Raw genomic sequence first — 24,649 nt, forward strand, 5'->3', positions numbered from 1 at the left:
AGACTATTCAGTTGGTAAGGAAAAAAAAAATCAAGAATAGCTAATGTACAGGAAGAGCAGTAATGAAAGTGTTTCAGAGAGAACAAAGTGACCAACCATCCAATGCTGGGCAGAGGAGAGGAGGCCTTCGGGCTATCCACTGGAGTTTAGCAATCTCATTTGTGCCCTTGGCAGGAGTTGTTTCCCTTGAAGGTGGAAGTGTAGATGGACTTGTTGTGGGAACAGGAGAGAAGAGGAAGAAGCAAGCTGGAGATGTGCATGTGGACAACCCTAGTGGGGATTACAGACCCTAGTCCAGTCTTGGGAGCTAGACTACCGAGTTTGAATCTGAAACCTGCCATTTCCCATGTGATACCTTAGGCATGTTAGGTGACCTCTCTGTACCTTGATTTCTTCATCTATAAAAATTGCAGGTATTGTACTCATCTCACAGTGTTACAGTAAAGGATGGCACATGTAAATTGCTGAAATGATATACTCAGTGTTAACTAAAACTGTCTTTATTGTCACTTCTAATCCTTAAAAAGTGGGGTTCTTGTAAACCAATTCTATTATCAATTCTGGAGACTAAAATCATAAAAATTGATGCTTGAGCAACTATGATGAAAATTCTGCCAATGCAGATCTACGTTCACTGTGCTTTATGACAGATTTGGATTGAACCACCTCAAAGAGATGTCATATTCCATTTTTCACACATTATAGGTTCAAATTTTAAAGAGCATAGTCTAGTGATATCCAGAGGATTAATGAAGACTGGTTGAGAAGCAATGAATTTAAGATTTTCCCAGCACTAATATTCTTTACTCTGAAAGATCTCAAAGACTTCTTTTCTGATCACATTGAACCTCAGTGGCAGTTTACATAGAAAGTACTTTGAAATGCATAATATTCAAAATGGTAAGGCAGATATTTCCATGTTATAAAAACAGTGCACCTAGCATTCTGTCAAAATGAAGTCTTTATCAACAAACACTTCTGCTTTATAATAAAAATTGACATTTGTATAATGGTCCTGAAACATTTTATTACTGTGATTGCTGTATTTCTAATCTTGTGCATGGTTTATCATATCCCAAATCTTTCCCAACTGGAAATTCAATAATAATATAGATGGCAATTATGAATCAAAATGTTCTATTAACCAGGATGTTCCATTTCCCCAATTATGGTGGATCACATAGGATTTACTGTAAAAATGGTTTTTTTTTCTATTTCAAGGACACTCAAGTTAAACAACAAAGGGAGAATGAAAGTAATTATAAAGAGGAAACAAACATGAGTCCCTATTGTGTTCATTCGTGCTAGCTCTGTGGCCTACAATATGTCATTTGAGTTCTCCTGCTCCTGTTTCCTCATCTGTAAAAACAAGTCCACAATACCCCTTATCCTAGAATCATTGTGAGAAGTCAACAAAAAACTTCCTGTAGAGTATTTAGCACAGAGACTGGCACAAATAAAAACTATCTGCCCTTTTCTCCTCATCAGTATAATTATTGCCATTTTAATTACTCTATGTGAGGACCTAATAGGCAAACACCAGATCAAAGACTGAGTAATTCGAAGTTATCAAATATGTATTAGGTTGGCTTCACATTTTAATTAAGGCTCGAGTTAATATTAGAAATATAGAGTCACCATTGTTTTCGTGAGGAAGACTCAATTAATTATAGGAGCTCAATAAACATTCAGGGTATGGAATATATTCACATAGATTTATTCCAGATGGATGGCTTTTAGGGTGGTACTGGAAAAAAACAATCTCCACTTGGACTTCTGGGATGCTTGCAACAGAGGCAGCAGGCACTGGGGCTTCAAGAGACATTCTTAAGAATGCCTTCTGAATGACTGCACCCCCCCTGAAGTGACAGGGGACAAATGGCCACTGTCTCTCCAGGCAGCTTAGCTTCCCATAGCCTCCACCCTCCCAACCAGCCCGCCAGGCACGTGCCAACAATGAGCTCCCTGCCTCACTGGGATCCTCAGCTCCATTAATAAGCCCTGGAAGGCTGATAATTGGGGATTTGTGGTGCCTGCAGCCTTTCAATAAGCCAGGTTGTTATGGAAACCAGAAGCAGACCTCCATGTCCATATTATTGATCCTTTAAAAAAAATAAAATAAAGATGAAGAACTGGGGAGGACCCTTTCAATCCATCCTCTTCCACCTCACGCCTGCTCCCATCATGTTATTTTAGAAGTTTACCACCAATTTACACACATGAGAATTCACAACTCTCCTCCTTTGGTTTCTTTCTCAGCACTCTCCCATCTCTTTCTTAATTACAAATGAATGTTTTTTTCACCTCTGGCAGAAAAATCAGCTGAGCAAGGAACCAAAGGAACACCAGAGCAGACACTCTAAATCTAATTTAACACCATGGCATTAATTCTAATTATTTGAGCCAAGAAAATCAGCAATGAATATCAATGTGCTTTCTTCACCATTTAAAAAAAAAACAATGACAATTGAACAGAATTAAGAAATGACTTCCGAGTTTCCCCCAAGTCTCTCAAGACAATTGTGCAATATCAAGATGGCCACCCACTACCATGAGTCATGGTAGTGCGTTCAATGAAGGGGAGTCCAACTTGCAAACTGTCAGCGTAAAGGGGGGCTGTTTTCTGCATTACCTTTAAAAATCAGCAGACAACCTCCTTACCATAAAAATCCAATTATTTCTTTCAGTTAATGAATTCAGGCATGATGCCAGAGCATACCTGACTGGGAGGACAATAAATAGTACTAAATGAATCCTGCCTGGAGGCTGCTGTGAGCCTAGAGTCCCCAACTCTGAAAAGACCAGGGTACCATTGTTTCTTGCTGAACTTCCCATCTCCTGCCAGCAGAGGGCACCAGTGTAATACCATTCCCAGCTGCGGAGCTTGGGTGGCAGGCACACACCAGCAATCTCGCCACGAAGGACTCCCAGAGACTATGTGCGATAGGGTAGGAATAACTTACTGCAACTGGTTCCTACTATAACGCTGTCTTGCAGTTTAATTCTTATTTTTTTTTTTTTGGTCTGGAAATTTATCTTAAAGTAAGTCTAGAAATACTGTTAAAATCAACTGAATAAATAAAGTACAATTATTATTAATCTTTGGACTAAATTTAGTATGGATGGTCATTTGTAGAGACCTTGTAAAGACATCAAAATCATTTTAGGAGCAAATATAGTAACTTCAACCACCTCCTCTTTGAAGGCTCTAATCACATCAAGGTGCAACGTATCATACCTCCCCTCACTGACACAAGCTACTGAGGCTGCCCCGCTCACCACTGTTCCATAATGATGTCCACTTCTTTCCTTCAGGCCCCACCTGCCATCCTGGCTTCTGAATTACTTTTCCCCAATTACAGACTGCAGCTTGCAAGCAGGCACAAACTTACATTGATCTTGACTAGCCCTGAGTTCTTTCTCTTTTTAGCTTAAGAGACTTACTTTTTTTTCTCCAACCAGGTTGTAACATCTATGATAAAAGATATTCATCACTTTTATACAGCTACATCCTGCTTAATGCCTAGTGCACAAAGGGAATGATACAGATTAATTAGTGCAAATTGTTTCAATGACAGTCAAATAAAATCCTTGGGACATCTGGATTCATCTCCTTTACTCTGATACTAAATTAATATGTGACCATGGACAGACCATGCATCCTGAATCCTGGAACAAGCTTCATCTTTCACACAAACACACACATATACAACCTCTCCTAGAGATTGTTCAAATATAGTTGATCTAATCTTCATGAGTAATGGTCCCAGCTGGGTGTCTGATGAAAGACAGGGACATTCTCCTAAGAAGATCCTCTCTAGGCACACGCAGTATAACATGTTGCAAATTATTTCAGGAGATGAAACAACCTTTCTGAAACCCTCCAATTTCCAGGTTTAGGCAATTATAACTTTCCTTTCAGTTGTAAGACTGTAAGATTAAAATCCAAGATATGACATTTTATGCCAATGACAGTTTATGCCAGTATTTACCTAGAAAGAGTATATTAGCTGTATCCCCTAAGGGTTCCCGACATTTTTTATCGAATCCTTGGACTGCAGTTTCTGAGGGACCAATTACATGAAGCCTAAATTAATCTTAACATCACTACCTGGTGGCCTTGGCTAACATCCAGGTTCAATCATTACTGATAATGTAAGGAGTTGGGACTGTTGCTGAGCTACAAAGTAGGCCAAATAGAATCGTCTCTGACTCCCAGAAGAGACTGCAAATCATTATGTGTCTCTCTTGCTGGTCATAAATCAAGTCATATTTGCATATTAGTTTCTGTTATGAAATCAGAGATGTAGTCCAAGGAGGAAAGAAAGTTTTCCAATAGCTTCAGTTGAAAGGAAGAGAAACAATAGTGATTTTTCTATCAGGCACTTACTATGTGCTCAATAAAACACCATAGCAGGCACTTTACATGTAATCTATTTAATACCAACAACCATTAGGTTCAGCAATGAGGGTATTCTATTAAAATTCAGGATGATAAAACTAATGTTTCAGCTAGTAACCTAGAGCTGGTTAGGGACAGTGCCTTTGCTTCATACATATAGTTTTAATTCTAACACCTGTGATTTTTCTCTTGCATTGCTGCCAAAGAAGAGATTTGACTAAACCCAGGGCTGCTGTAATTCTATTATTACAGTATTCATTGAATAATAAATTTTCTTTTGTAGTACTTTATACTTTTTGAAATACTTTACTCAGGATCTCTTTATTTACTGGATGAGAGAAGCTTTTGACTAACTATTTTATCTATGGGTGGAAGAGAGACAATGCTTGCTTTTCCCATCTCCATTTTGAAGATCTGATCTGATGATCCTGTATGGAAAGAGGTAATAGCAGTATGAGGAGTAATTTTTTCAGATCAGCAGAGGAAAAGTGAGGCTAAATGATGTTAGTCGAGGGCCTACTCTGCACCCAGTCCTTTAGACCTATTACACCATTAAATCCTAACAACTGCACAAGGCAGACTTCCTTATTTTCATCTTATAGATAAAGAGACTGGGGTCTGAACAAATCATTCGAACTTGCAGTGAGAAACCTGGAACGGAACCCTGGACTGTGCAATTCCAAGACGGCTTCTCCGTGAGGCATTCTAAGTGAAAAAGTATTTCTCAAATATTCCTTGGAATCCACAACACATTAGTAGAAACATGGGCCTATAACTATGGGGATAATGAAGCTCGGCTCCTCTTTTCCTGCCTGGAAGCAAGCAGAGGCTGTGGCTCTTGGATTGGGAGGCGGGGCTGGCCGGGCACTGATGCTGCAGAGGGCTCAAATGTGTGTGTGTGTGTGTGTGTGTGTGTGTGTGTGTGTGTGTGTGTGTGTGTGGTGTTGGTTGGGGGGGGTCTCTCCTTGGGGAGCCGGGCCCCATCTGCCACTTAGATCTGCTCAAAGACAGAAAATCCATTTGCCAGGAGCCCTTCAGGGCCTGCTGTTTGAGAAGCCAAGAAGAGCGAGTGCTAGTGATGGAAGATCTCTTAAAAACTATCAGCTGTTGCCAGCCAGGAAGGTAAATCTGCCCCCCGGTAGCCAGGGAGCTTGTTGCAGCAGAGCCCTGGGGGATCCTGCGAGCATCTCCTCCGCCTGCCTGTTCCTGCTCTTCACTGCCCCTCTGGCCCTGCTTCTCCCCTGCCTCAAACTTCTTCCCTCTCACCTCCACTTTCTCTTTACTGGCCTTCTTTCTCCTTTTGCTCCTTTCTTATTCTTTTTACTTCCTCTGATACTCCAATTTCTGGTTCCTTCCATTTTTCTCCTCCCTCTTCTTCCTCCCCTGGAGTATCCCATTCTTTTCTTCCTCTACTTTCCCTTTTTAATTCATTAACAGTCCCCATCCGCACCCTGCCTGCTTCTTCCTAGGAACCCACACTTATTTATTCTGACCAATTTTTCTTCTGAGTCAAATACCCTCCTTTATACTCAGAGTGTCTGGCTGCCTGGGAAATATCCAGAAATAGGTCATGAGAAGGAAGTTGCTGATGTATAACATTTAAAAGAAATGGGCCATAAGCAAATAAAATAGACAACACTTGCTTTAAGTCAGGTTTCAAATTTGAAAAATGAAGTTGTTCTTTCCCTTCAAAGCTATTCATGAAGAGAAATCTCTCCACTGGAGAAATTGATACGACCAGTCAATCAGTGGGTGTTCATGGAGGTTCCTCTATGTGCTAAGCTCTATTCAGGGCATTGTGCTAAAAGATGTCAAGCTCCTACCTTTAAGGAACAGAAAGTCTGTGCCAGAGAGACAATAAACACATCACAGAGATAAACAGTCATTCTAAACTTAAAAAATGTTATAGAGAAAATAAATTGGCTATTGTGGTAGAAAAATTGCTAACATCACATTCTAACTTCTTGTCATAAGGTGGGCAGGCATGGCTGTGTTCTGACCTAAAGGTCAGGAAAGTCATCTCAGATCAGGTGACATTCAAATGGAACCCTACATGCAAAGAGGCAGTCATGAGGAGAGCAAGGGAGGAAGCAAGAGCAAAGGTCCTGGGATGGGAATGAACTGAGTGCTTCAGAGACATTAAGGAAGCTAATAATGCAGTGAGGAGTGCAGATGGGAAGATCAGAAGAGCCTAAAATCAGAAAGAAGAAGTCAGATCACAAGGTGCCTCATCAGCAATGGTGAAAATTTAGATCTTATTCAGTTCAGAGGTAAACTTTAGTAGGTTTTATTCATATGGATGGGTACAGATTTGTGGCTTTGGATGAGTGGTCTTCAGAGAAGTCTACCAGAAATCCTAAGAATGTGGAGCCCCTTAAACACAGAACTAAAGTTATTGGGCTTACTTTTGTCTATTTGGGTTGTGTCACATAGTGATGTGAATCACTGAAGTGACATTTAGGATGTCAATACTTGGAGTTAAACAGGAACTGGCCCCATTGCCTATGAGTCTTTTCCTTTGGGGCAGCTTCTCAGACAGACACAAACACCTAGAGTCTACTGGGACCAGAGTGGGAGGAAAACAGATGACAGATTATTTTTTTTTAATTTTTTTCAGATAGATTTGGGCTTTAAACTTCTAGAAATCTTATTTTTGTGTGTGTGGATATTTCAAAATTATACTGATAGAATTCCTTAAATAGTATATTATAAGAAAGGACATTTTGTTTATGTAATTATATTGTGAATTGGAATATAACTAAAAATATTACTGTATCATTAATCTTTTCTTTTTCTTAAAGATCCAGAAGTCATGGATATAGTAATTTACTCAGTCTTGGTTAGTAACCCAGGGTGAATCCCCTAAATTCCATTTGCATATGATTTGTACTCTAAACAAATTCTTAGAATCTGAACAATTTCTCTACTGTATCTGGGAAGACCATTTGTTTGGAAAATACGAAATTCAAACTAAGGACAGAGAAGATGGCTACATGAAAAGATGAGTTCTGAATAGCTTAGCTGAAATGAGTCATTCCCAAATTTAAGATCTTTTGAATTTGGCCTTGAGTTTTGAGCAGTTAATTTTTAACAGTACTGGTTAAAAATGTAAAAGTTTTATCAAGATCCAGAAATAGTTTAGACAGGGTAGAGAGGATTGTGAGATGGTGGAGGACCCAGATTCCTGCCAACCTGGCCTTTGTAGAACAACCCAGTTCCCAAAATCCTCTCTAAAATACTACATCATGGAACTCAAGGGCTCCAGGAACAGAATTCAAAACTCACTGGTTTATGGCTTTAAAATAAGATTTTAGAAAGTACATTATCCTGTGAACTTTATTTGTAAAATATTTAGAAAGTAAAGTTTGCATGATTTCATACTATTAGAACTAAAATAACATAGAACATTGTCTTATTACTTAATACAACAATTAGAGGTGACTCAGACCAATCCTATCCGTGACTAAACAATAGGATTATAATACAGGTCAGTTTTTTGTGGGCCTAAATAAGACACCTTAATAATCTATGTAATACTTATTGTGAAGATCAGTTTATATAAAATAAGATTAACTGACATTAATCGTCTTTCTGGCCATATGTAGATAAAGAGTAGCAGAGAAATTTCTTAAATTTGTGTTTTCAAAATGTAACTTAGAGTTCAGAGATGATTCATTTAAAGAGGAGGGGCAGAAACAAAGGAAAAGGGGCTTTGGACATCTCTAGACTACTCTTCTACCCCCATGTCTTCTTCAATCATAACACCAGAGCATCTCTGCTTTAGCGATGGAAATATAGATAGATGGATTAGATAGATAGATAGATAGATAGATAGATAGATAGATAGATAGATAGATAGATAGATAGATAGATAGATAATTAACTCAGTCTAATGGTGCCCAGTCAGACTAACAATTTGGAAGACTTCTGCCCTCAGTAATTGCTGACTAATCTTATCCTACCCTCTGTGAATATTTTACAATGTTTCTCCTACCATTAAAATCAGTATAATGAAAGAAAAGAGGTAATTCTTTGTCTGCATTAGAAATTAGAAAAGTCAGCAATGGTTGCAATTCAAACTGAACCCTGAATTCACCTCTGAAAAAATTTAAATGAAGTAACTTTCAGGGCAGGGACTGGGGCTCAGTGGTAGAGTGCTTGCTTAATGCACATGAGGCACTGGGTTCAATCCTCAGCAACACATAAAAATAAAATAAAGGGGATGGGGGGAGAAACTTTCAATCCAATTCAAAATATGCAACTTAGTTCACACTTTTGAGGACAATGTGTCCAGGCTCCAGAAGCAATTATTTTTCTTGCTGAATACCAGGTATAATTCTAAATTTTACCTTTAATCATTTGAACAAGTGAATGATGCTCAATATAAATGATTGCAAATGTTAAAGCTAGTTTTCATGGTATCACACACCTATGTACATAATTATGCAGTTTATAAATGGATATTTATGTGCTTCTATACCAAAACATTATTTGGGAGTTGATGATTGCTATTTTAGTATTTTATGAGTTACCAAATGTAAAATTAATTAAATCATTAAAAAATATATTGATTTCAGATATGCCAGAGCTTGTTCATGAATCATCATGAGCTATTTTGTATTTTTTATTTAGAGACAGGGTCTCACTGAGTTGCTTCTCAATTCAATCACCAGTAACCCCACCACCCCATCCAGAAAAACAAAAATGATGAGCAGCCACATGTAGCTTGTCTATCACCTGCGTATCTCTTCTCAGGATGCGTGGAAGCCCAATTCTAAACACTTAGCCCAATCATTGGCTTCTAAGGAAAAATTGCTAACATTACATTCAAACTTCTTGATCAGTGGCCTGAAATCAGCCATGATGGGAATATTTACACCACAGACATTGGCAGACAATAAAATCAGGGCCTTTAAAAGTTTTTTTTTTTCCACTTGGTTTTCATCCTAGAAAAATATAATTACCCCCGTGGAGTGAATGCTGCAGCCACACTACTAAACTCTATGCTCTCTTAATGCTTGAAGTCAGAATAGAGTTTCACTCCACAGCCCTTTTTTTGTTTTGTTTTGTTTTATTTTATTTTAAGAGACAGGGTCTTACTGAGTTGCTTGGGACCTCACTAAATTGCTGAGGCTGGCTTTGAACTCATGATCCTCCTGCCTCAGCCTCCCAAGCCACTGGGATTATAGGCGTACATCACGGCACTCAGCTCTTTTTGTCTTTTTACCAATTACATGAGTTATTTCAAGTTGAAGTATAGGCATGTGGAAGAATCTTATCAATTTCCCACTCTGCTGTGGTCTATAATCTGAATGTCTCACAGGCTATACCCAAATTATATTTGCATTACTGCAGAAAAGGGGAATAGGCAATGGGAGTGAGAAAGAAAGCCTGCATTCTGAATCAACACTGTTGATTGGGAAATTCATCCTATAGTGGGCAGCAGCAGGTTGGGTAGACTCTGACACACCTTGTAAAGATTACTTGAATGTGTCAGATGAGGGAAAGGAGCCAAGGAACCTGGCAGATTATTCCTTCCCTGGGTGTACCTGTCACACACTGACAAGAGCCACCCACAGGTCACTCATGGGGCGGGAATGAAATTAATCACCTGCTTTTAGAAGGGAGCAGCCTTGCTTTCCTCTAGTTCTCAATATGTTTCTAAACATGATGCAAAATGCTCACATGGGTCTATGAAGCCCAAATTGGTTTGAATTCTGGCAGCCACAGAGAAGACTTATGGCCCAGAGTTTCCAGTGAGCTTCTGTTCTCAGCATCCAAATTAGCAGAAAGGTTGGTGGCACTGGACCTTTTTGTTTGAGCAAGTGTCTGCTTCCCTTTGCTACTTAGAATCTGCACACGAAGTGAGAATGTGTTATAACACAGGATTTGTCAAACTCTTTTAGAAGTAGAGGTGATTTTGAAATATTATCTGTCAATTTTTTTGTTTGTTTGTTTTATGAAAGGGTAACCTCACACCCAGAGAACCTAAAGAATTTGTCTGCACAAAGTTTTAAGGTTAGAATCCAGTCTTTTGGGTAAGTTTAGGACTTTCTCTACTGAATGATACTACGTATTCCTTCTTAATTCATTCATCAAATACTTATTGACTATATCCTATCTCTGAGTCATTGAAATAGATGCAAGAGATTCAATATTCAACAAAACAGATCATAGAGCCATTTTTTTCCACAGAGTGTCAATTTTAAATATTTCCTGCTAAACTATGACTTTTAAATTATTTGTATTTTTGTATTAATTCAAATAAAACATGGTTTCTCAAGTTTTGTGATAAATGATATCCCTTTTCATTAGCTACATTTTGTCCTTCAAGACTCAGATGATGAAACCTTTATACCAAGACATCTCCCTCTAATTAGCTTAAACAGAATTTTAATCGTTTGACACCATAAATTTCATCATTGATGGTCTTAATCACAACTCTTGGTCTTCCCTATCCCATTGCAGTTTGAACCAGCAGAGAAAGAACAATTATTCTCTACAGACACCCTCCAAATACTCTCAAACAAAAAGATATTCCTGGAGCCATTCTCATTCCCATTCCCATCTCTTATTGGCCAAAAGGTGAAGAAAATGTGTAGCTCATTGTTCTAGATTTTCTCTGATATCCTAAAGCCTTGGGAAGCCTTGGCACAAGAGAAGTACCCTTGTATTGAACATGATTTATAAGGAAGGTAAATAGCCTCTGTTGTGTATGTTTTCCTCCCTAAAAATACTTTTAGAACTCCATTTCCCCTTCTTGGCCACATGATATGAGATGATCAAACTGAAATATTTTATCTCTGCCATCTCTGAATTTACAACTTGAAGACTAAAAATGAGTATTAGAAATGATAAGTCTGGGAATGGTGGCTCACGCCTGTTATCCCAGCAGCTTGAGAGACTGAGACAGGAAGATCACAAGTTCAAAGCTAGCCTCAGCAATGGTGAGGCACTAAGCAACTCAGTGAGACCCTGTCTCTAAATTTAAAAAATACAAAATAGGGCTGGGGATGTGGCTCAGTGATTGAGTGCCCCTGAGTTCAATCCCTGGTAACCCCACCTCCGCCATCCAGAAAAAAAAAAAAAAAATGATGAGCAGCCACATGTAGCTTGTCTATCACCTGTGCTATCTCTTCTCAGGATGCGTGGAAGCCCAATTCCAAACACTTAGGCCTGCTATCCAGTTTCACAACTGGTTGAAGATACTATTACTGTGAATATAAGTTAAAAAAAAAAGATAATTAGAAGAAAGTTGCATTATATCGATTCATATAGTGTTTATGGTTTAATGACAGTCTAGGGACAAGATTTTTAAAAGCTTATCAGATGTCTTCCAGATGCTTCCTTTGCTCCACAAGAATCTAAGGTTTTATAAGCTCCTAAAGATGTTTTAATTACTTCATGTTTTAATTACTTAATGAAATTAGGTGAATATAAAAGTAAATTCATTTACTTTAATAAAAGTAAATTAATAACATTAAGTCTAAGAGGAAAGTGAAAATTCTAATGGCCAATTATGGTCAACATAGCTGTGAACTTGCATTTCAGAGACAGGATTAGGAAGACTATAAGCAGGAGTACAATCATATCAGAAAATCTAACTTTCAATTCTTTATTTTCATTGCTAGTGTAAAATGAATGTCTCAAGGAACTCCATTGAGATTTCCTTGTTGTCTGTGGGGCCTCCCGTGTAACTATTTGCTTTCTTAGAGCTGACTTTTCTTAGATTATTTTCTACTCTATCCCAACTTCTCTACTATCAACCCCTTTTCCCAAACCCACTGTCTAATAAATAAGAAAATAAGAAACTATAGTAAGTGAGGTGGTTGAGACACCAAATACCCCACTCTGCAAAGATGCCTACTTGGTCTCCATAGCAACCTTGCCTCTTGGACTAGGAAGGCAGTGAAGAATAGTCAAACACACTTGCTTTACAGTATCTGAACTAAGGCCAAGAAAGAGAAAGCCTGACCTGAAATCAGCAGACTCTCATCAAGAACCCAAATCTCTTGATTTTAGGTGACATTACTCTGTTATGCTAAAAATACAGAGCTATGGCTCCATACACATTCTGCAAGATATTGGATCTATTAAAAACATACTATCCATCAACATTATGAAAACAACTATGACAGCTCTTTCAAATAAACCCCCAAATAGATATTTCTTAGAGAGCCAAGGTTTGTTGTTATAAGACCAATAATTGGTAAAAGCTTTTATGAAGAAAATCATAGTTCAAATTTTCTTGACCACACGAATTGAAATGAGGTTCAGTGTCTGATTTAGTTATTTTGTTGTATGGGGGTAGGATTGGAGATTAAACCCAGAGGCATGTTACCACTGAGCTACATTCCCAGTCCTTTTTCCTTTTTCCCTTTAAAACAGGATCTCACTGATTATTTAGGAACTCTGTAAATTGCTAAGGCTGAGCCTCAAACTTGAGATCCTCCTATCCCAGCCTCCCAAGTTGCTGCTGGGATTACAGGTGTAACACACACCTACCTAGTCATTTTCTTTCTTTCTTCTTATTTTTTTTCCTTGTCTTTTGGTACCAGGTATTTGAGCCCAGGGACACCCTTTTTAAATATTTTATTTAGAGAAAGGGTCTCGCTAAGTTGCTTAGGACTATGCTAAGTTGCTGAGCCTGATTTTGAACTGTGATCCTCCAGCCTCAGACTCCCAAGCCACTGGGATTACAGACGTGTGCCCCATGCCCAGCCCAGATAGTCATTTTCTTTCAACATAAAATTAAAACATGACTAAGAATGATTGCAAAAGGTACACAGCCTTTCAAATCCCCTACTTCTTTATGCTTTAAACCAGATAATTTGGGGAAATCTTCAAGGGAATAGTTCTAGTAGCTTTAAGCAGCACCATTGGTTTCCTTCTTCTCTTCCACTCTCTCTGGCTCCAGGAAGTGTTCATTCTTCATTTAATAAAATTGTGACTGAGAACAAAACAAGAGCAATGACCACTCAACACTCTCTAGTCCATTAGGTTCAGGGCTCTGCTCTTGCTCCATGGTTAGCCACAGGCTTATTGTGCAACTCTTAGGCTCTTTTTTCTTCCTTTTCTCTGTTTTTTTTTTTTAATATGTCTAGAATTTTGTGTGTGTGTGTGTGTGTGTGTGTGTGTGAGAGAGAGAGAGAGAGAGAGAGAGAGAGAGAGAGAGAGAGAAGTTGCATGTACATGTAGAGAAAAAAGTAAAATACTTATGAGTACCAATTATGTTTGAAAAACATTCTATGTGTTAAGAAATATTGTTTGATTCTCAGTGCCAAATATAATTTCACAGCTTTAAAATCGGGGAGGCTACTTACATGCCTTTCTGTTTATTAGCTTCTTTCATGGGGTGATAGAAATAATTTAATGAATAATGAAAGAATAAACAGAAACCCTCAACAATGTGAGTTTTGCTGGGCACAGTGGCACATGCCTGTAATCCCAGCAGCTCGGGAGGCTGAGGCAAGAGGCTCACAAGTTCAAAGCCAGCCTCAGCAAAAGTGAGGGGCTAAGTAACTCAGTAAGATCCTGTCTCTAAATAAAATACAAAAAGGCCTGGGGATGTGGCTCAATGGTTGACTGCTCCCGAAAGAAAAAAAAAGAGAAAAAGACAGGAAAATGCATTTCATGGCTCTAAAACCAATTTCTTCATGCTCTCTTGTGCTTGCTTCCTTTCTTAACTAAAGAAATAAAGACTGTTCTCCAAATTATCTTTTCTACTATTCTTTAATATTTTAGTTACACATATCGTAAGCTTTTCCAGATCCTTTGGAAATGTGCCAAAGAGGGATGGGTAGATCTGACTAAGAAAATTAAAAAGATACTAATTCTAATAAGCTGAATTTAGGGTAGAAATTGTGTAGAATAAATAAATTACTTTCATCCATTTGAGATATCAAGTTTTCAACTTCTAATTTTCAGTTCCTCCAGGCATAGTTGGTGAAATCAGTAATATTTCTGTTAAGAACAATCAATTTCAACTGGTCTTTATAGCTCTTTTAGGTCTAATAAAACAGCACTGGAAGCACTTCTGAAATGATAACCTAAGAATCAGAACTAGTTTAATATTCCTTTTAATTCTGAGATGATGGAACTGTGAATGAATTATGATCCACGATGATGGTAGTTATTGGATACCTATCTGTAAATATGGATTTTTACAGTTAGAGTTGGGATTAAAACATGATGTTGCAGTCTTCAGACATTTCTTTTCTTTTTGTTCCTTCCAGAATAACACTTGTCACAGATCAGCATGTGACTCAGCCGCTAGACTGTTGTTGTTTGTTTTCTGGTTCAACACGTCTTAGCCATTGAGAATGATTAAGTGCCACATCATCCATAATCCTCAACTTCCTCATTTTTAAGTGGAGAAGGGGAAATTACATTATTTATACCACAGAGTGGTTATGACAATAAAATGGGAAAATTCCTAGCACCTAATAAATAGCTCATTAAATGCTACCTCTTGTTGGACTTTTACATTTTAATCCTTAAAATACTTTTAAAATTAACTATCTTATCCTGTCATTTTAAGGATGACACCCAGAGAAGCAATACATTGCCTAAGGTCCCAATTGGATGGCAGAAATATTATACCCAGAATCCTGATCTCCTTATTCCTGTCCAGTGTTCTTCCCTTACATACCTTATAGAACATATAGGATGGAGAATGCCCTATAAATGTCCCTATTGGTATCTCCCTGAAATAATTGGAAATTGTTGCAATTGCCAAGATAAGGAAAGAAAAATGCAGCAATTGAGATAAAACAACAACTTAAATCAAAGCAAGGTGGCTAAAGGTTAAGGTAAGGATTTAGAAGTCCATCAATCTGACCTCTGGTTTGTCATGGACTGTGTCTTTGGAAAGAACACCCAATGACTTTAACCTCAGAATGTAAAAATAGTAAGGAAAATATTATCAAATGACACTGGATTATTGTCAAGAAAAGCCAATAAAAATGATTAGCAATATAGAAGTGTTCCATAAAAGCTTTAATCAACAGTATTTAAGCAGCATACCACTGAGTATCTGACAGGATGCCCATGTTTTATAAACAGCATTTATGGACTTTCACAACTCAAATGTTCTTTCTTTATGAGTTGAGTATAAATTTGGGAAGTGGTTGAAACCACATTTCAAATCAAAACCATTTATGAGGCACCCTGCCAAATAAGTGTAAATATCCCTGGGAAATCTCACATCGAACACACAGCTCAGTAGAAATGGAGCTGTTTTTCTGGAAAGCTAAGAGGTGAATGGTTCCTTTGGGTCTTAGAAAAATGTTGTTCTGGGAAACATAAAGAATTTCCCTAAATCCAAAAATGTGGGCTGGGTATTTCATTTTTTTTTTTTACACATAATTATCATTCTAGATTTTGCATCTCTTCTTTTTGCTAGTAATTTGGCTACTGTGATACACATTACATAAAACTTATATAATAGCATAGATCAAAACTGCACCTTGGCCACTGAAGCACTCATTCATATTTTGTCCTGAAGTATATTAGCATACAGAGGTATTCCATACCTATTTGCATAATTTAATTGAGGTTATCAATGATAGTTTTTAAAGCTATCTCTTTAATTTCCACAACCAAATGAGAAACCTCTAAGATCAAAGGATCACATCGTATTCATTTTTGTGACACCAATACCTGGCACAGCAGAAAGTTACTACAAATGTAAGAGAAAAAAGGAAAGAAAAATAGAAGGAAGAAGGACCATAAACAAAAGGAGAAGAAGAGAGGGAAGGAAGAAAAAGAAAAGGAGGAAAGAGGAAGATACTAATTTTTCTATTACAATAGAGAATGGCAAACAGAAAATTTCCTCCTCCCCAGATCATTACTAATGAGCCCTATTAAAAAGATGTAATGAGACCATGAAAATAAAAACGGCCAATATCAACCCACAGGACATCTAGAGTAATTCAGAGTTATACTTCCAACTAGCACCTATCAAATACCCAGTCACCATCACTTGTTGACAGCCACATGGAAGGGTTACCTTGGAATACTATATCCCTGAATATGGCCACAGCATCAATTTTGGAGTTCTCTATTGGGGAAAGTCCATAGGCTGTCTTAGAGAAGACACAGTAGAGAATTCCTTCATGGAGAGCCAAAATGAGCATATTGCTCAGCAGGAGACTCAAGGACATAATCACTAAAAGGGGCTCAAAAGTTCTTTCCTCATGGATGAAGGGGGCAGTGTCCTACAGATACTCTAAATGCTTCTCTTTCTATAAAGGAATCATCATCAGAAACACACTGAGCTAGTGGCACACACCTGTAATACCAGTGGCTTAGGAGGCTGAGGCAGGAGGATCACAAGTTCAAAGCAGCCTCAGCAACTTAGCAAGGTCTTAAGCAAGTCAGTGAGACTCTGTCTGTCTCTAAATAAAATATAAAAAAGGGATGGGGATGTGGCTCAGTGGTTAAGCACCCCTCAGTTCAATCCCCAGTACCAAAAAAGTGAACACACTGAAATCTTTTGGTGATAGGCACATATAAAGCTGGGTGGGCAGAGTGGTGAAAACAGGAAGGGGAGATATGTTTGTTTATATTAAAACCAAAAATATTAAAGAAGAAGAAAATGAACTAATTTCAAAGATCTTCAGTGCCAATGGCATCCATCAGTTATAACTAGACCACAAATACTAAAAGAAGAAAAATACATGACATATTTATAATTTACAAATCATTTCCATATGAATTAAAGCAGTGATCAGATTTGATCCAAACTGTTTGATCCTCTTACTGGTAGAAATTATTTTCTTAGATTCTTTCTTTTGAATTATTTTGCTGCCACCTCCACTGCACACTCTTAGCTTCTCTCTGTGTGCCCCTCTAGGTAGCCATGGAATTCTAAATCAACCCATAGTAACCATCCATTTCCAAACAGGATAGCCCAACTGCAAGCATTGCTATTTTAACCTGGGTGAGAACGAAGCTGAATGGGAGATGGAGGAAATGTGACACAGAGCCTCTGGGAATTTGGGGCTGATATGAAGTGATAGATCTCCTTGTCAGGTTTAGTTTCTGTGATTCTGTGCTATTCACCACAACTAAGCAATTTGTGCTTGTCATATATAGCATGCAATGCTAATAGATAACTCAGTCCAGAAAGAAACTATAGAAAGCATGTTAGAATCTAACCAGGAGGACAATATCTACCTAAAGCTAAGAAACAATATAAATAAACTGCCCTTGCTGATTACCTTCAAGTTGAACTTCAACTACACTTCCAGTCATCTTGCAATGAGTGTTACACAATCCCATTAGTTGAGATAATTTTCAAATGGAATTTGTATAATTAGAACACGGTATTATCTCTATTTACTTTCAGTGATCAGACACATTGTAAATCAAATAACTGAATAGAATTTTAAAAAGGTACAGGAGACATATATGAATGGTGAACAAATTATTTTCTATAAATTAAATCTAATTAATTTTCATTGATTCAACTTTTGACATTTATTAAGCATTTACCCATAAAACAATCCATTTACAATAATCATTACTTAAAAAATAGCAAAATGAAATTCCCTTACATTACATATTAGACTTTTCATTGATTCAAGAGGTCCTTCTTGCTATCAGTCTCAGTCAAGGGTAGATTCCTAAAATCACATCATGTCTTTGTATATATACTCAAAACTTTAGAAATCCTGGTGAAAATATGGTCTGAGCAATGCCAAATATGTTGTGTATTTAAAGGCATGATTAATTTCCAAGGTTTATATAAGGACATGACACATAATTGTCCCTATGCAGAATGTTTTCCAGACAAGAAGCTCAACCCTTAAAGAAAAGGAATTAACACCACTTATTTTGCTGAGTAAATTAAAACCAACACCCCATTCTTTATCACATACCTTACCTTTTCTGGGGAAAAATTCCCATCTTCTTAACCACAAGGTCAGGCCCCTGGGGCAGGTACATAGTTACGATAAAGATTTAAAATAAGTCACTGGTAGAAAGAAGCATGAGATAGTTCTGGAGCTAGAGTATGAGCGTATGCCAATAACAGTGATAACTAATACACTATAGATTCTTACAGGATTTTAGGGGTAAGATAAAATAAATAGAACTGAAAATATCTAGAATGATTGATTATCTGCCATCCTGTAGTATCTAATTTGGAGAAATGGCTATCAAAACAAATGGTCAGTGGTTAATTTCCTGATCCATCTGATAGCAGAATGCCAAAATATATCCCAGACCAATCTCATGAAGTAGGTCCTGTCCCAAGAGCACACTGTGGTCTAGTCTATATTTGGACCCTTGGTCACATGGTTGATTAAATCGCTGAGGCTCTAAAGTGGTAAATCCAAACTTTTAAGTTGGTACAGAAAAAAACTTTATCTCTAAGGATCTTTGGGGTTGAAAGGCCAACTAGAGAAAGACCTTGGAGATGGTTGACATCCTTCATCACTGTGGATTTGTTAGGGTGAGGGACAAATCTAGTCTCCAAAGATGAAGGTCCATTCTATTCCAATTCTGCAATGGCTTTTTGTGCAGTAATAGTGGAAACCCTCAAACTTGAGTTACAGCTCCAAACCAAAGAGAATCCAATAATCATAGTCAACATTGAATTATTTATGCATATGAAAGAAAATAGTGTCTTCAAAAGGAAAATAATAATTTACGTTTGACTTCACAACATGTATTTGGAGTTTTTTTTTTTTTTTTTGCTTTTGCTTTTGGCAATATCAACAGACTTATTTGCGTAATTATGTTTGACCTCAATTAATGTCACAATTAACATTCTCTGAGCCTCCACACACTAACTCACGTTACTTACCAGTTGATGGTGGGTGGAATGCCCAGAAACATATTGTAGGATAGGGAAAAGTGATCTGAGATTATGTTTCTGCTGTGGGCAATTCACACACTAGATAATCTGGTTCAATAGTGTTGGCTATATTTACACCTCTCTCTCTCTCTCTTCCTGGAGCCAATTAATCACATTAGCTAATTCCCATCCATAAAAAATCTATGTAGCCTCAGTAATTACTTATTAAACTAAGTCTATCAGCACACAGAATATTTTCTTTTCACCAGAATTATCTAGCTTGACTGTTTATATCAATCCAATTAAGCTCTCTCTAGCCCTGGCTGCTATACAGATCTTTCTGAGTTTTCTCTCAGCCTTGGAGAAGAAATTTGTGGGGGGAATTAAACAAGTCCCTTGCTTCGCAGTTAATTCTATCTAGACGTTTCCCCTCTCCCCTGACGGTCAGGGTGGCCTGGCCATCTGAATGGACGCCCTGGAGCATGGGCCCACTGCATACACAGCTCACCTATCTTCTCTTCGGCTTGGCTGCTCTCGGCGGTCTCCGTCGGAGGCTGGGCTGTTGCCTTGACGGCAGCATCCTCTGCAGCAGGGGTGGTGGCAGCAGCAGCAGTGACAGCAGCAGGCACATCGGCTTGTTTAGGCTCCTCCTTGGCGGACACGTCTTCGGCCTTGGAGGACGGCGAGTTGTCAGTGGAAGCTTTAGCGGCACTTTCTGTCTCAGCAGAGCCGGCCTTCTCCTCCGAGGGGGCAGGCGCCTGGGCGGCCGCCTGCTCGGGGGCAGCCTCGGGGGCGCCCTCCGCTTTCTTCTCCTCGGAAGGGGTGTCTCCTGCTTTGCCGGCCTCGTCAGCCTTGGCTGGGGCCCCTTCGGCAGCCGGGCCTTCTCCCTCCTTCTTCCCCACCCCGTCGGCAGCGGGGGCTTCCTCCTTCTTCTCATTGGCTTCGGCCTCAGCAGCCTGGGCATCGCCCTTCTTCTCTCCTTTGAGCTTTTTCCTTGTTATGTGTCCACGGAAGCTAGCCTGAATTTTGGTCGCGGCCTTGTGAGCTTTGTCTTCGGGTTTGATTCCATCTTGTTCAATCTTTTGGTCCTCATCATTTTTTTCCACCTTCGTGGAGAAAAGAAAGGGGGTGGGGAGAAAAAAAAGAAGCTCGAGTAATGTGCTTTTTCCTTCAAGTCACAACATGCGACAAATATGTATTGAGTCATTTATCCTGTGCCAGGCACCATACTGGGAGTTAGGGAATCAACAACACCCTGACGTTCACGTCAAGGCTCCTCTCTCCCACAGGATTTTATGGGGATTCCCTTGACCTTCCAGAATCACTGGCATTATTTCATACTTACTTCCTTTCTCCAGCTCAATGTTACTCCACTGCCCAGCTAACACTTTGACTTTAGATGTACCTTCAAAATGCAAATCTCATTCACCCTAGGCTCACCAAAGAGCTCTGAAAGACTGGAATTTTAGTATCTCTGAGAGCAAGTCTGTAAAATTTTTTTTAAAATATTCACCTCAAAGAGTTCAAACTTAATAAGGAAATAAATATTAAAAAAAATAGTACAGTAAAAGTTTACATAGTAAGTCCCATCAGGATTTTATACAAAATACAAATGAATTCCAGGACTTTGAGGGTTTTGTGCAGAATGTGACAATTCGGAATACTGGTCATAAAATGATATCTAACTTTCTTCCATGGGTGGTACAACATCAGTAATAAACATATCAAACCTTTGAAATCTGAATATAGAAAACTGTTGTTATTTTTTAATTTAAAAAGTGAGAGCTGCTCTTTCCATTTTTCAAAAAGCAGTATAGATTTACTAAATTAATGTTAAACCTAAAATTAGCTTTCATTATCATAATAAAATCAACCTAGTATGAAAGACAAGAGACTAGAATGCAATATTGTGTGCTTGTGTATGTTTCTGTGTGTGTGTGTGTGTGTGTGTGTAATATTGGAGATTGAATCCAGGGTTGCTCTACCACTGAGCTTCATATCAGACCCTTCTATTTTCAAATTTTGTAACAGGGTCTCACTAAGTTGCAGAGGCTCTCCTTGAACTTATGACCCTCCTGCCTCAGCCTACTGAGTCCCTGGATTATAGGTGCTCACTGTGGATGTATAGAATGCAAAATTTTTGGATGGCAATATTTGCAGCCTTACCTGTGCTGCAAGTGATGTTTTCCACTTGGAAATTAAATCAGAAGATAATAATATAAGGTAAATAATAGTAGTGGGGAAGAAAAGTCTGCACAAGTTCACAAGTTCCTCTATAGCTCCATTGCTTATCATGGTGATCCAGCTAGCTAATCACAGTACCCATTAATTCCTTCCTTTAACTTTTAAACATTTAACTTTTTCTTGGTTTGTAAACACTCTTCTAGCTACCGAGAAATATAGCAATTACCAGTATCTTTCCTTCAAAAGGCCACTAGTAAAAGAGTGTTTATCATGTATAATGTCCTGTGCTTAGTCCCAAACTTGGCCTTGGCCTTGAACTTGGCCTTTGCTGCAGTTAAGGAGGTAAAACACAGTATGTTTTCCACCTGCCATACCAGCTGTGCCCCAGTGACCCAGATCCTGCTAATCATGATGTAGTCCTGTTTGACATTCTTTGGACACAAACACAGGACCATTATTGTTTAAAACAAGTTACAGGATTGATGATTTTCTCAGTAAAATTCAAGATAGGTTTTCCTCCTTCTTCAGTTAAGCATACATGTATCCACACAAAGAAGGGAAGGGCAGGGGGAAAGCACTTTGGAAAAGCCCCTCCTGCTCCCTCCTCCCAGCCCCATGCTGCAACTGCTTCTCCCTCTGCTACACTACCACCTTGCCGCCATCCTGCTGTTCTTGATGATTCCTACTGGGATGCACACAGCACAATCTGGGGCATAGGAGCAGCTGTCTCTGCCAGGAGCTCTCTGCTCAGAGATGGAATCATAACCCTGTAAAATTAACAGTTGTGAATGGAGCACGGAGCCAAGATGCTGTTATTTATTTTATTCTATCTTGAGTTTTCTGAATGAGACACTATCTTATACGATAGGACATCTGCACTTGGGCACTGATGCCAAGTGGTTCTCCAATACAAATGCTGCTCCTCATAAAAGTAAAAAAATAAATAAAAAATAAAAAAAAAGATTATTTCAGAGTCAGCAGGTGTACAGAAAAGACCCTCTAGTGCTCAAGAATTCTTAGAGCCTTGTTTTCCCTATAAAAACATGAAGGGGATGAAGCACTTTAAAAAGCTGGAAAATACAAAAATAAGAAAGCTGAGAATCTGCATATAATTTAAAAACTACACAGAAAAAGCAAAAGCTCCTCTCAATTCTCTCTCTTTCACAGAGCATCTGCTACTTTGACTTTACAGATGATCAGGATTTAAGTTTGTATCTACAGCATCTCTGTTAAAATGACTATCTAGAAAGGTTCAGACTAGACCTGGATGCTTATCCAACAATTTTACTGCTAATCAGGAATATAAAGAAAACAAGAGAAGAAGATGAGAAAATCAGGAAAGACCAACTACGGTCAGGAGAGAAAAGTGAAGCCAACTCCATAAGATCCAGGTACCCAAAAAGGTAGGTAGGTAGGTCCACTCAAGGAGATGTTCCAAGTACTCCACAGACATGCAGCTTGTCCTGGAGGATCTTAATTTCATTAGGGACTTAAAGAAACTAGATATTAGGGGCTGATTGGGAAAAAGACAACCAACACTCTAAAGATTTTTCAGATAGCATGAACAAAAAAGAGGAAAGGGGAAAGGAGTGGAGGGAATAGAGTAAATAGGGGGAAAGGGTATAAAATGTGGATGTAAAGTTGAGTGAATCAGTGGTCTAACTTTTATTTGAATTCGGGTTTTCTTCTCTAAGTTCACCTGCCTTCCAAGTTCAACTTTATTGCACCTAGAATAGTTTGGAAATTCCTGTAGCAGAAAATCCATAAAGCATCATACCAACATTCTCATTTGTTTATTCATTTGACAATACTGAGTTTCTATGATAAGCACTACAGGAGTGCACATGCAATACACCCACACACACAAACACACACTCACTTGTGAGGAGATGGATGCTGTCTCTACCCATGCAGGATTCTTTCTTAAGTACACTTAAATAACTTCATAGTAATGTATCAATAATTTTCCAGGAATTCATAGTAGGTGCCTGATCTTACACTCAACTTGTAAAATAAGACCAACAGTCCAAAATTATGAGTTCCAAATGGAAGATATTCAGAAAAGGGATTGGTGTTGAATGACTAGAGAATCAGCTCATAAGTTTCAGTAAATATTGATTTCTTTTTTAACTCAGTCTTGCCACAAATAAACTTTGTGCTAAGCTCTGATGTTTTCTGAGGGAATTTCAAGATTCTTTGATTTTACATGGAATTCTCGCTATCTGTGAATTAACTGAAGGGGACATTAGATGTAGTACATCATATGTATAAAGAGATCATTATGAATTGCCATGATTATTTCATGAATCTTTATTGCTAAGGTTTAATTTTTTTGACTGAATGTTGTATTTGCAAGCTGTGTAATTTATGAAATTTTATAGGAAACCCAACTACATGAGCACTTGATTTTCAGAAAAACACTAAGATCTTGGGTGAACATTGGTCTGATGAAGTACTACCATTATACTAACATTTTGGAACCTAGTCCAATTTCTAAATTGATTAGACAAAAGAATGATAATTTTTATTGACATTTAATAATCACAGATGAGAAAGCCAGAAAAATCCATTTGAATATGCAGTTTTGTTGCTCTGGTTAATGTTTCCTTTCTCTTTTGGCAGAAAGAAGGAATGGACAACTTAAGTTTTATTCTAAAACGTCCAAACATTTGCATTCATTATGTTACAAAGAGCAGTAGGCAAAAACCCATGACTTTCAGAACTAAAAATAACATCATTCATCTTCCTGGGATACCTCAATCCATTTAAATTTTTCCAATTATCATAGGAATACTTCAACCTTCCAAGCAAAGAAAAACTTGGCACTCTCTCTTCTGCTGCTACTAAAAATAATACATATTGCACTTCCAATGTTTTTCTTTAAAAGTATTGATTTTTAAATGCTTTCAAAATTATTGACAAATACCAGTTGTTCTAAGAATATCTTTAGTAAACCAAATTATTGTCAAATTGAACCCAAGACATTTTTGAGATGCAAAATTAGAGAGGCAAAGATATCCTAAGAATGCTTTCTTTAGCATGTTTTCATTTTCATGCTCATCTGATTTTTATGTACCCTGAGAAGCAGAATAAAGTGTTGGTGGATATACATGAAATCTGGCAAGCATCTAGTTATGGCTCATTCTACTTTTTGTTAATAATTTAGTGAGTTAAAATCAACATAATTTCACTCTGTTTTTAAGCATCATTGATACTCTGTCTATATACTTTAGAGAAAATATCCAAGTACAGTAGAGCTT

At 38.0% G+C, this 24,649-nt stretch overlaps 1 protein-coding gene across 2 annotated transcripts in view; it reads right to left on the minus strand.

The window, feature by feature from the left end:
* Positions 1 to 24,649, minus strand: part of Gap43 (growth associated protein 43) — a 108,671-nt gene that overhangs the window by 22,760 nt on the left and 61,262 nt on the right. For both annotated transcript variants that reach the window (XM_078044175.1, XM_005327612.4), the window contains exon 2: positions 19,714 to 20,311. In XM_078044175.1, coding sequence (XP_077900301.1) covers positions 19,714 to 20,311 — 598 coding nt within the window. The remainder of the gene's footprint in view (positions 1 to 19,713; positions 20,312 to 24,649) is intronic.

This window comes from Ictidomys tridecemlineatus, chromosome 3 (genome assembly GCF_052094955.1).
Source record: "Ictidomys tridecemlineatus isolate mIctTri1 chromosome 3, mIctTri1.hap1, whole genome shotgun sequence".
Classification (NCBI taxonomy): domain Eukaryota; kingdom Metazoa; phylum Chordata; class Mammalia; order Rodentia; family Sciuridae; genus Ictidomys; species Ictidomys tridecemlineatus.